Genomic DNA, 13,050 nt, shown 5'->3' on the forward strand with positions numbered 1-13,050 from the left:
TGCCATTGGACTCTGGAGCAGTGGAAACGCGTTCTCTGGAGTGATGAATCTTGCTTCAACATCTGGCAGTCCAACGGACAAATCTGAGTTTGGAGGATGCCAAGAGAACGCTACCTGAGAACGCTGACGCTAACTGTAAAGTTTGGTGGAGGAGGAATAATGGTCTGGGGCTGTTTTCATGGTTTAGGCTCCTTAGTTTGATTGAAGGGAAATCTTAACGCTACAGCATACAATGACATTCTAGATGATTCTGTGCTTCCAACTTTGTGTGCAACAGTTTGGGGAAGGCCCTTTCCTCTTTCAGCATGACAATGCCACAGTGCACAAAGCAAGGTCCATACAGAATTGTTTTTTTGAGATCGGTGTGGAAGAACTTGCCTGGCCTGCACAGAGCCCTGACCTCTACTCCATCAAACACCTTTGGGATGAATTGGAACGCCGACTGCGAGCCAGGCCTAATCGCCCAACATCAGTGCCGACCTCACTAATGCTCTTGTGGCTGAATGGAAGCAAGTCCCCACAGCAATGTTACAACATCTGGTGTAAAGCCTTCCCAGAAGAGTGGAGGCTGTTGTAGCAGCAAAGGGGGACCAACTCCATATTAATGCCCATGATTTTGGAATGAGATGTTCAATGAGCAGGTGTCCACATACCATACATACATGACTAAATGTACAGTCGTAGCCAAAAGTTTTGAGAATGACACAAATATTAATTTTCACAAAGTCTGCTGCCTCAGTTTGTATGATGTCAATTTGCATACACTCCTGAATGTTATGAAGAGTGATCAGATGAATTGCAATTAATTGCAAAGTCCCTCTTTGCCATGCAAATTAACTGAATCCCCCAAAAACATTTCCCCTGCATTTCAGCCCTGCCACAAAAGGACCAGCTGGCATCATGTCAGTGATTCTCTCGTTAACACAGGTGTGAGGGTTGACGAGGACAAGGCTGGAGATCACTCTGTCATGCTGATTGAGTTCGAATAACAGACTGGAAGCTTCAAAGGGAGGGTGGTGCTTGGAATCATTGTTCTTCCTCTGTCAATCATGGTTACCTGCAAGGAAACACGTGCCGTCATCATTTCTTTGCACAAAAAGGGCTTCACAGGCAAGGATATTGCTGCCAGTAAGATTGCACCTAAATTAACAATTTATCGGATCATCAAGAACTTCGAGGAGAGCGGTTCAATTGTTGTGAAGAAGGCTTCAGGGCGCCCAAGAAAGTCCAGCAAGTGCCAGGACCGTCTCCTAAAGTTGATTCAGCTGCGGGATCGGGGCACCACCAGTACAGAGCTTGCTCAGGAATGGCAGCAGGCAGGTGTGAGTGATCTGCATGCACAGTGAGGCAAAGACTTTTGGAGGATGGCCTGGTGTCAAGAAGGGCAGCAAAGAAGCCACTTCTCTGCAGGAAAAACATCAGGGACAGACTGATATTCTGCAAAAGGTACAGGGATTGGACTGCTGAGGACTGGGGTAAAGTAATTTTCTCTGATGAATCTCCTTTCCGATTGTTTGGGGCATCCGGAAAAAAGCTTGTCCGGAGAAGACAAGGTGAGTGCTACCATCAGTCCTGTGTCATGCCAACAGTAAAGCATCCTGAGACCATTCATGTGTGGGGTTGCTTCTCAGCCAAGGGAGTGGGCTCACTCATAATTTTGCCTAAGAACACAGCCATGAATAAAGAATGGTACCAACACATCCTCCGAGAGCAACTTCTCCCAACCATCCAGGAACAATTTGGTGACGAACAATGCCTTTTCCAGCATGATGGAGCACCTTGCCATAAGTGGCTCGGGGAACAAAACATCGATATTTTGGGTCCATGGCCAGGAAACTCCACAGACCTTAATCCCATTGAGAATTTGTGGTCAATCCTCAAGAGGCGGGTGGACAAACAAATTTTGACGAACTCCAAGCATTGATTATGCAAGAATGGGCTGCCATCAGTCAGGATGTGGCCCAGAAGTTAATTGACAGCATGCCAGGGCGGATTGCAGAGGTCTTGAAAAAGAAGGGTCAACACTGCAAATATTCACTCTTTGCATCAACTTCATGTAATTGTCAATAAAAACCTTCGACACTTATGAAATGCTTGTAATTATACTTCAGTATTCCATAGTAACATCTGACAAAAATGTCTAAAGACACTGAAGCAGCAAACTTTGTGGAAATGTATATTTGTGTCATTCTCAAAACTTTTGGCCATGACTGTAATACAGATAGTCATGTATGGTTATATAAAGGGTTGGGAAATTCCAGTATCTTTCCAAAAATCCTGTTTGGAAGATTCCTAGAGTTACAAAGGAATAAGCAGGTAAGCTGTGGTACATATGACAATGCTATGGAGAAGATAGAGAGAGAGAGAGTAAGAACAAGAATGAAAAAAAGAAAGAAATAGAGAGAGGATCAGATAGAGAAATGATTATTCACCATGGCTAGGCAGATGCCAATGCTAGATTGTAAACCAGCGAGAGTAGTGTGTGGAGAGAGGAGTGCCAGGCTGCCTATCCCGCTGCTCTAACACATTATACTGGCAGAGAGAGACAGACACAGCCAGACAGAAACACTATACCGTACCCTATTGGTGCCAGAGACAGGAAGGGCCAAGGGGGTGGGATTGGGGAATGGGCAGGGGAAGTGAGGCGGCATTGGGATCAGGGAGGTGAGGAGTGAATATAGTAAAGGATGGGAATGGGGAACGGGCAGAGGAAGTGAGGGTGCATGGGGATCAGGGAGGTGAGGAGTGAATATAGTAAAGGATGGGAATGGGCAGGGGAAGTGAGGCGGCATGGGGATCAGGGAGGTGAGGAGTGAATATAGTAAAGGGTGGGAATGGGGAATGGGCACGGGAAGTGTGGGGAACAGGGAGGTGGGGAGTGAATATAGTAAAGGGTGGGTGGGAGTGCAGGAGAGTAAAACCCACTATGCCTGACAGAGGAAGGATGATGGGCAGAGTGGGAGCAGGGGTATTTGAAATTGGCACAGACAGTGAGGTACTGTAGTAGGCAGAGGGCTTGAGGAATTGGACACGGGCAGAAACCCTAGCCACAGCGCCAGCCTTACCCAGCGATGCCAGCTCTCTGTGGTGTACTGTGAAACCAGACTCACTGTGTGTTAATGTGCTATAAAACCTGCTAGAGGAGAGAGGGATGGAGGGAGAGATAAAGGATCTACAACTAAATTAAAACCCTTGGCTAGGGATAAATTACTCTCCTCTTGCTGTAAATAGAGAGGGAGAATGAAAAGGAGCGTGAGCGTTAGGGAGCAATCGAGAAAGAGAGGAGTGTTGATTGGTCTGAGTCCTGCTGGCAGAGCGGAGAGAGGAAGATGGAGAGTATTTAAGATGGAGTAATCGCACAGAGTGGAGAACGTCTAGAGTGAGGAGGAAGGAGACAAAGAGAGATGGAGGAGAAGGTTAGGAGGGGAAGCAGCAGGAGAAGTAAAGCGATAAGAGAATGAAATGGTCACAGAGGTTGATGTAGGCCAGTCCCAACAGAGAGAGAGACAGAGACAGAGATGGGGAAATAGAGAAACCGAGAGCACCTTTAGAGATCGATACAGAGAGAGAGAGAGAGACAGAGAGCAGCTTTTGATATCGAGAGAGAGAGAGAGAGAGAGAGAGAGAGAGAGAGAGCAAGAGAGCAAGAGAGCGAGAGAGAGAGAGCAGATTTCGATATCGATACACAGAGAGAGAGAGAGAGCAAGCTGGAGACAGAGAAAGATATTTATATACCGGTCAAAAGTTTTAGAACATGTACTCCTTCCAGGGTTTTTCTTAATTTTTTACTATTTTCTAAATTGTAGAATAGTAGTGAAGACATCAAAACTATGAAATAACACATATGGAATCATGTAGTAACCAAAAAAGTGTTAAACAAATTAAAATATGTTTTGCATTTCAGATTCTTCAAATAACCACCCTTTGCCTTGATGACAGCTTTGCACACTCTTGGCATTCCCTCAACAAACTTCATGAGGTAGTCACCTGGAATGCATTTCAATAACAGGTGTGCCTTCTTAAAGATTCATTTGTGGAATTTCTTTCCTCCTTAATGCATTTGAGCCAATCAGTTGTGTTGTGGTAGGGGGGTATACAGAAGATAGCCTTATTTGGTAAAAGACCAAGTCCATATCATGTCAAGAACAGCTCAAAGAAGCAAAGAGAAATGACAGTCCATCACGACTTTAAGACATGAAGGTCAGTCAATACGGAACATTTCAAGAACTTTGAAAGTTTCTTCAAATGCAGTCGCAAAAACCATAAAGCCCTATGATGAAACTGGCTCTCATGAGGACCGCCACAGGAATGGAAGACCCAAAGTTATCTCTGGTGAATGGAAGACCCAGAATAACATCTGCTGCAGAGGATAAATTCATTAGTTACCAGTCTCAGAAATTGCAGCCCAAATAAAATCTTCAAAGAGTTCAAGTAACAGACACATCTCAACATCAGCTGTTAAGAGGAGACTCTTAACCCTTTCACACGTACCATCACACGGGGTGTGATCGTTCTACAGTGGTCCCTGAAGCGTACGATCACACCCCGTGTGATTAGAACACTCATTTAGAACGCTCATTTAGAACGGCCAGTTTCGAATGACGCAACAATCAACATTTGAGCTGGCCACACTTTTTTCAGAAACTATTTACACAAACACAGTCCTTACAAAGTTATGTCCAGAATGTGAGCAGTTTATTTTTGGATGCAATGTTCAGATATTCACAGAAGTATCTATAGCATAACACAATCATCCTAACCGGAAAAATGTAGGCTACATTTGTCCTAGCGCTGAGGAAAGATTGACGCAACACAAGCGGTCATATTTTCTAACTCTCGGCTGACATAAACTACACTATGAATTAGCTAATAGCAATTACTATGTACAATTAATCACATCACGGGTGAGCTCACCGTTGATCAAAATAATTGAGTAAAACACTTTCTAGAAATCGAAAGTAATCCGACGATTAGTTTCAGCGCGCAGCCATGCTTTTTTACCTCACAGAAACCGAAGATAATAAGAGAAGACAAGATGAGTTGTTGAAGGGGTGTGGTCTACCATCATTCACATCCCACATTCACTTCCTGAAGTTCTCAAAAAATGAGTGAACCCTTATTCACCTCATTTTGTTATAGCATCTTTGGTCCGACAGACGATCAAGTGAAACCCAGAATGCATTGTATGTCAACAAACATGGCTCCATACACAAAGCTGGAATTAGCTTAGCTCATCATAATCAGTACAACCTTCAAAACATTATTTTACACACATACTATGCGCCCTTTACAATTTATGCAAAAATCGTAACACATGATTTATCACGGGTAATTGAAAAACGTAAATAAAATAGTAAATATATCAATAATACCACACAAAACATTTTCTGATAGTGATTTATTGATACAAATTGCGCGTTTAGGCAGTCAGTCACGGTAACCTCTCACTCCCACTCTGAGCCATTCAGTGTTGTTGTTTATGTAACAATCACATCCTGGAATGGAGAGAACGTTCGAACATCACGTGCATAAAAAAACTCACGCTGGGGCGACCGTTAGAGATATTTGGAACTCACGCGTGAAAGGGTTAACAGCTGATCAGGCCTTCATGGTCAAATTTCTGCAAAGATACCACTACTAAGGACACCAAAAAGAAGAAGAGACTTGCTTGGGCCAATGGACATTAGATTGGTGGAAATTTGTCCTTTTGTCTGGAGTCCAAATTGGACATTTATGGTTCCAACTGCCATTTCTTTGAGACGCGGTGTGGGTGAACGGATGATCTCTGCATGTGTATTTCCCATCGTGAAGCTTGGCGGAGGAGGTGTTATGGTGTGGGGGAGCTTTGCTGGTGACACTGTCTGTGATTTATTTAGAATTCCAGGCACACTTAACCAGCATGGCTACCACAGCATTCTGTAGCGATACGCCATCCCATCTGGTTTGGGCTTAGTGGGACTATCATTTGTTTTCAACAGGACAATGACCCAACACACCTCCAGGCTGTGTAAGGGCTATTTTACCATGAATTAGAGTGATGGAATGCTGCATCAGATGACCGACCTCCCCCCCCTTGGGATGAGTCAGACTGCAGAGTGAAGGAAAAGCAGCCAACAAGTGCTCAGCGTATGTAGAAATTCCTTCAAGACTGTTGGAAAAGCATTCCAGGTGAAGCTGGTTGAGAGGATGCCAAGAGTGTGCAAAGCTGTCATCAAGGCAAAGGGTAGCTATTTGAAGAATCTCAAATATAATATATATTCTGATTTGTTAAAGACTTTTTTGATTACTACATGATTCCATATGTGTTATTTCATAGTTTTGATGTTTTCGCTATTATTCTACAATGTTGAAAATAGTAAAAAATAAATAAATAAGAAAAACCCTTGAATGAGTAGGTGTTCTAAAACCTTTGACCGGTAATATATAAATATGTATAAATATACAGTAAATAAGAGAGAGAGAGAGAGAGAGCGAGAGAGAGAGAGAGAGAGAGAGAGAGAGACAGACAGAGCGCAGCCTTAGAGAGAGAGGTACACTACAGACAGATGCCAGTCCTCCTACCAGAGCAGAGAGAGCTGGAGAGACAGACAGAGCGCAGCCTTAGAGAGAGAGGTACACTACAGACAGATGCCAGTCCTCCTACCAGAGCAGAGAGAGCTGGAGAGACAGACAGAACGCAGCCTTAGAGAGAGAGGTACACTACAGACAGATGCCAGTCCTCCTACCAGAGCAGAGAGAGCTGGAGAGACAGACAGAGCGCAGCCTTAGAGAGAGAGATACACTACAGACAGATGCCAGTCCTCCTACCAGAGCAGAGAGAGCTGGAGAGACAGACAGAGCGCAGCCTTAGAGAGAGAGGTACACTACAGACAGATGCCAGTCCTCCTACCAGAGCAGAGAGAGCTGGAGAGACAGACAGAGCGCAGCCTTAGAGAGAGAGGTACACTACAGACAGATGCCAGTCCTCCTACCAGAGCAGAGAGAGCTGGAGAGACAGACAGAGCGCAGCCTTAGAGAGAGAGGTACACTACAGACAGATGCCAGTCCTCCTACCAGAGCAGAGAGAGCTGGAGAGACAGACAGAGAGCAGCCTTAGAGAGAGAGGTACACTACAGACAGATGCCAGTCCTCCTACCAGAGCAGAGAGAGCTGGAGAGACAGACAGAGCGCAGCCTTAGAGAGAGAGGTACACTACAGACAGATGCCAGTCCTCCTACCAGAGCAGCGGAACTTCTTGCTCTTGATCTGCCCGATGCGCTTGTTGGCCAGTCGTCTGGGGCTGGTACAACGGGCACCGCTGGTCTCTATGGGGTTGGAGCGCAGGTAGTCTGCCAGCCACTTCATATTACAGTCACAGATAAACGGGTTCTGGGCCAGGTGACTGAAGAGAGAGAGGGTGGAGGGAGGGCGGGCGGCAGGGTGAATGGGTGGGGGAGATACGGGGGAGAGAGGAGGGAGGAAATTTCATGCCAGGAATTTAGGGAGGGTATCAAATTCCATCCCAATATAATTTTTGTAAACACTAAATGTCACTGTGTGACATTTTAAAGATGTACATCTGAGTGATTGTGTGTGCGGGCATGGGCCATCGCCGGGGGTATGGGTGAGTGGTGCTCATCAAGACCTAGGGGGTGGGATGTAGGGGCCATCAAGGCCTGGGGGATGGGTGTGTGGTGCTCATCAAGACCTAGGGTATGTAGATAATGGGATGTGTGTGGTGCTCATCAAGACCTAGGGTATGTAGATAATGGGATGTGTGTGGTGCTCATCAAGACCTAGGGTATGTAGATAATGGGATGTGTGTGGTGCTCATCAAGACCTAGGGTATGAGGCTAAACAAAACAAATCAAATGTTATTTATCACATGCGCAGAATTCAACCGTGAAATGCTTACTTACAAGGCCTTAACCAACAAGGCAGTTCAAGAAATAGAGTTAAGAAAATACACTGCTCAAAAAAATAAAGGGAACACTTAAACAACACAATGTAACTCCAACTCAATCACACTTCTGTGAAATCAAACTGTCCACTTAGGAAGCAACACTGATTGACAATACATTTCACATGCTGTTGTGCAAATGGAATAGACAACAGGTGGAAATTATAGGCAATTAGCAAGACACCCCCAATAAAGGAGTGGTTCGGCAGGTGGTGACCACAGACCACTTCTCAGTTCTTATGCTTCCTGGCTGATGTTTTGGTCACTTTTGAATGCTGGCAGTGCTTTCACTCTAGTGGTAGCATGAGACGGAGTCTACAACCCACACAAGTGGCTCAGGTTGTGCAGCTCATCCTGGATGGCACATCAATGCGAGCTGTGGCAAGAAGGTTTGCTGTGTCTGTCAGCGTAGTGTCCAGAGCATGGAGGCGCTACCAGGAGACAGGCCAGTACATCAGGAGACGTGGAGGAGGCCGTAGGAGGGCAACAACCCAGCAGCAGGACCACTACCTCCGCCTTTGTGCAAGGAGGAGCAGGAGGAGCACTGCCAGAGCCCCGCAAAATGACCTCCAGCAGGCCACAAATGTGCATATGTCTGCTCAAACGGTCAGAAACAGACTCCATGAGGGTGGTATGAGGGCCTGACGTCCACAGGTGGGGGTTGTGCTTACAGCCCAACACCGTGCAGGACGTTTGGCATTTGCCAGAGAACACCAAGATTGGCAAATTCGCCAATGGCACCCTGTGCTCTTCACAGATGAAGCAGGTTCACACTGAGCTCATGTGACAGACGTGACAGAGTCTGGAGACGCCGTGGAGAAAGTTCTGCTGCCTGCAACATCCTCCAGCATGACCGGTTTGGCGGTGGGTCAGTCATGGTGTGGGGTGGCATTTCTTTGGGGGGCCGCACAGCCCTCCATGTGCTCGCCAGAGGTAGCCTGACTGCCATTAGGTACCGAGATGAGATCCTCAGACCCCTTGTGAGACCATATGCTGGTGCGGTTGGCCCTGGGTTCCTCCTAATGCAAGACAATGCTAGACCTCATGTGGCTGAAGTGTGTCAGCAGTTCCTGCAAGAGGAAGGCATTGATGCTATGGACTGGCCCGCCCGTTCCCCAGACCTGAATCCAATTGAGCACATCTGGGACATCATGTCTCGCTCCATCCACCAATGCCACGTTGCACCACAGACTGTCCAGGAGTTGGCGGATGCTTTAGTCCAGGTCTGGGAGGAGATCCCTCAGGAGACCATCCGCCACCTCATCAGGAGCATGCCCAGGCGTTGTAGGGAGGTCATACAGGCACGTGGAGGCCACACACACTACTGAGCCTCATTTTGACTTGTTTTAAGGACATTACATCAAAGTTGGATCAGCCTGTAGTGTGGTTTTCCACTTTAATTTTGAGTGTGACTCCAAATCCAGACCTCCATGGGTTGATAAATTGGATTTCCATTGATTATTTTTGTGTGATTTTGTTGTCAGCACATTCAACTATGTAAAGAAAAAAGTATTTAATACGATTATTTCCTTTATTCAGACCTAGGATGTGTTATTTTAGTGTTCCCTTTATTTTTTTGAGCAGTATATTTACTAAATTAACGAAAGTAAAAAATCAAATCAGTGTGCGCAGATACAGGTTAGTCAAGGTAATTTGGAGATGTAAAAACAAAGGGGGAAGGGGTTGGGTGTCAATGTAAATAGTCTGGGTGATTAATTGTTCAGCAGGCTTATGGCTTGGGGGTAGAAGCTGTTAAGTAGCCGTTTGGACCTAGACTTGGCGCTACGGTACCGCTTGCCGTGTAGTAGCAGAGAGAACAGTCTATGACTAGGGTGACTGGAGTCTTTGAAAATGTTTTGGGCCTTCCTCTGACACGCCTAGTATATACGGTTGAAGTCGGAAGTTTACATACACCTTAGCAAAATACATTTAAACTCAGTTTTTCACAATTCCTGACATTTAATCCTAGTAAAAATGCCATGTTTTAGGTCAGTTAGGATCATCACTTTATTTTAAGAATGTGAAATGTCAGAATAATAGTAGAGAGAATGATTTATTTCAGCTTTTATTTCTTTCATCACATTCCCAGTGGGTCAGAAGTTTATATACACTCAATTAGTATTTGGTAGCATTGCCTTCAAATTGTTTAACTTGGGTCAAACATTTCGGGTAGCCTTCCACAAGCTTCCCACAATAAGTTGGGTGAATTTTGTCCCATTCCTCCTGACAGAGCTGGTGTAACTGAGTCAGGTTTGTAGGCCTCCTTGCTCGCACACGCTTTTTCAGTTCTGCCAACAAATTTTCCATAGGATTGAGGTCAGGGCTTTGTGATGGCTCACTCCAATACCTTGACTTTGTTGTCCTTAAGGCATTTTGCCACAACTTTGGAAGTATGCTTGGGGTCATTGTCCATTTGGAAGACCCATTTGCGACCAAGCTTTAACTTCCTGACTGATGTCTTGAGATGTTGCTTCAATATATCCACATCATTTTCCTACCTCATGATGCCATCTATTTTGTGAAGTGCACCAGTCCCTCCTGCAGCAAAGCACCCCCACAACATGATGCTGCCACCCCCGTGCTTTGATGTTGGGATGGTGTTCTTCGGCTTGCAAGCCTCACCCTTTTTTCCTCCAAACATAACGATGGTCATTATGGCCAAACAGCTCTATTTTTGTTACATCAGACCAGAGGACATTTCTCCAAAATGAACAATCTTTGTCCCCATGTTCAGTTGCAAACTGTAGTCTGGCTTTTTTATGGCGGTTTTGGAGCAGGGGCTTCTTCTTTGCTGAGCGACCTTTCAGGTTATGTCGATATAGGACTCATTTTACTGTGGATACTGATACTTTTGTACCTGTTTCCTCCAGCGTCTTCACAATGTCCTTTGCTGTTGTTTTGTGATTGATTTGCACGTTTCACACCAAAGTATGTTCATTTCTAGGAGAGAGAACGCGTCTCCTTCCTGAGCGATATGACTGCTGCCTGGTTCCATGGTGTTTATACTTGCACACTATTGTTTGTACAGATGAACGTGGCACCTTCAGGCATTTGGAAATTGCTCCCAAGGATGAACCAGACTTGTGGAGGTCAACAATTATTTTTCTGAGGTCTTGGCTGATTTATTTTTATTTATCCATGATGTCAAGGAAAGAGGCACTGAGATTGAAGGTAAGGCCGTGGAATACATCCACAGGTACACCTCCAATTGACTCAAATTATGTCAATTATCCTATCAGAAGCTTCTAAAGCCATGACATTATTTTCTGGAATTTTACAAGCTGTTTAAAGGCACAGTCAACTTAGTGTATGTAAACTTCTGACCAACTGGAATTGTGACACAGTGAATTATAAGCGAAACAATCTGTCTGTAAACAATTGTTGGGAAAATGACTTGTATCATGCACAAAGTAGATGTCCTAACCGACTTGCCAAAACTCCAGTTTGTTAACAAGAAATTTGTGGAGTGGTTGAAAAACGAGTTTTAATGACTCCAACCTAAGTGTATGTAAACTTCCGACTTCAACTGTAGGTCCTGGATGGCAAGACGCTTGGCCCCAGTGATGTACTCGGCTGTACGCTCTACCCTCTGTAGCGCCATACGGTTAGATGCTGAGCAGTTGCCATACCAAGCGGTGATGCAATCACTAAGGATGCTCTCGATGGTGCAGCTGTAGAACTTTTTCAGGATCTGGGGACCCATGCCAAAACATTTTAGTCTCCTGAGGGGGAAAAGGTGTTGTCATTCCCTCTTCACATCTGACTTGGTGTGTTTGGACCATGATAGTTTGTTGGTGATGTAGACACAAAGGAACTTGAAACTCTCGACCCGCTCCACTACAGCCCCATCGATGTGAATGGTGGAGCGTTCGACCCTCCTTTTCCTGTAGTTCACGATCAGCTCCTTTGTTCTGCTCATGTTGAGGGAGAGGTTGTTGTCCTGGCACCACACTGCCAGGTCTCTGACCTCCTCCCTATAGGGTGTCTCATCGTTGTCGGTGATCAGGCCTACCAGTGTTGTGTAGTCAGCAAACTTAATGATGGTGTTGGAGTCGTGCTTCGCCATGCAGTCGTGGGTGAACAGGGAGTACAGGAGGGGACTAAGCACGCACCCCTGAGGGACCCCCGTGTTGAGGATCAGCGTGGCAGATGTGTTGTTGCCTAACCTTACCACCTGGGGGCGGCCCGTCAGGAAGTCCAAGATCTAGTTGCAGAGGGAGGTGTTTAGTTCCAGGGTCCTTAGCTTAGTGATGAGCTTTGTGGGCACTTTGGTGTTGAACGCTGAGCTGTAGTCAATGAACAGCATTCTCACATAGGTGTTCCTTTTGTCCAGGTGTGAAAGGGCAGTGTGGAGTGTGATTGAGATTGCATCATCTGTGGATTTGTTGGGGCGGTATGCAAATTGGAGTGGGTCTAGTGTTTTCGAGATGATGATGTTGATGTGAGCCATAACTAGCCTTTCAAAGCACTTCATGGCTTCCGACGTGAGTGCTACAGGGTGGTAGTCAATTAGGCAGGGTACTTTCACTTTCTTGGGCACAGGGACTATGGTGGTCTGCTTGAAACATGTAGGTATTACAGACTCGGTCAGGGAGAGGTTGAAAATATCAGTGAAGACACGTGTCAGTTGGCACGTGTCAGTACACATTCTTGTAATCCGTCTTGCCCTGCGGCCTTGTGAATATTGACCTGTTTAAAGGTCTTGCTCACATCGGCTACGGAGAGCGTGATCACACAGTCATCCGGATCAGCTGGTGCTCTCATGCATGCTTCAGTGTTGCTTGCCTCGAAGCAAGCATAAAAGGCGTTGAGCTCGTCTGGTAAGCTCGTGTCACCTGGCAGCTCACGGCTGGGTTTCCCTTTGTAGTCTGTAATAGTTTGCAAGCCCTGCCACATCCGACCAGCGTCAGAGCCGGTGTATTAGGATTCAATCTTAGTCCTGTATTGACACTTTGCTTGTTTGATGTTTCTTCTTAGGGTATAGCGGGATTTCTTCTAAGCTTCCAAATTAGTGTCCTGCTCCTTGAAGCAGTAGCTCTAGTCTTTAGCTCAGTGCGGATGTTGCCTGTAATCCATGTCTTCTGGTTGGGATATGTGCGTACGGTCACTGT

General features: G+C 45.7%; 1 protein-coding gene across 4 annotated transcripts in view; it reads right to left on the reverse strand.

Annotated features, from left to right (window-relative positions):
• Positions 1–13,050, reverse strand: part of LOC106589770 (slit homolog 1 protein) — a 220,925-nt gene that overhangs the window by 37,646 nt on the left and 170,229 nt on the right. For all 4 annotated transcript variants that reach the window (XM_082970551.1, XM_082970549.1, XM_082970552.1 and 1 more), the window contains exon 14: positions 7,218–7,381. In XM_082970551.1, the coding sequence (XP_082826677.1) occupies positions 7,218–7,381 (164 nt within the window). The remainder of the gene's footprint in view (positions 1–7,217; positions 7,382–13,050) is intronic.

Source organism: Salmo salar, chromosome 28 (genome assembly GCF_965601325.2).
Source record: "Salmo salar chromosome 28, fSalSal1, whole genome shotgun sequence".
Taxonomy (NCBI): Eukaryota; Metazoa; Chordata; class Actinopteri; order Salmoniformes; family Salmonidae; genus Salmo; species Salmo salar.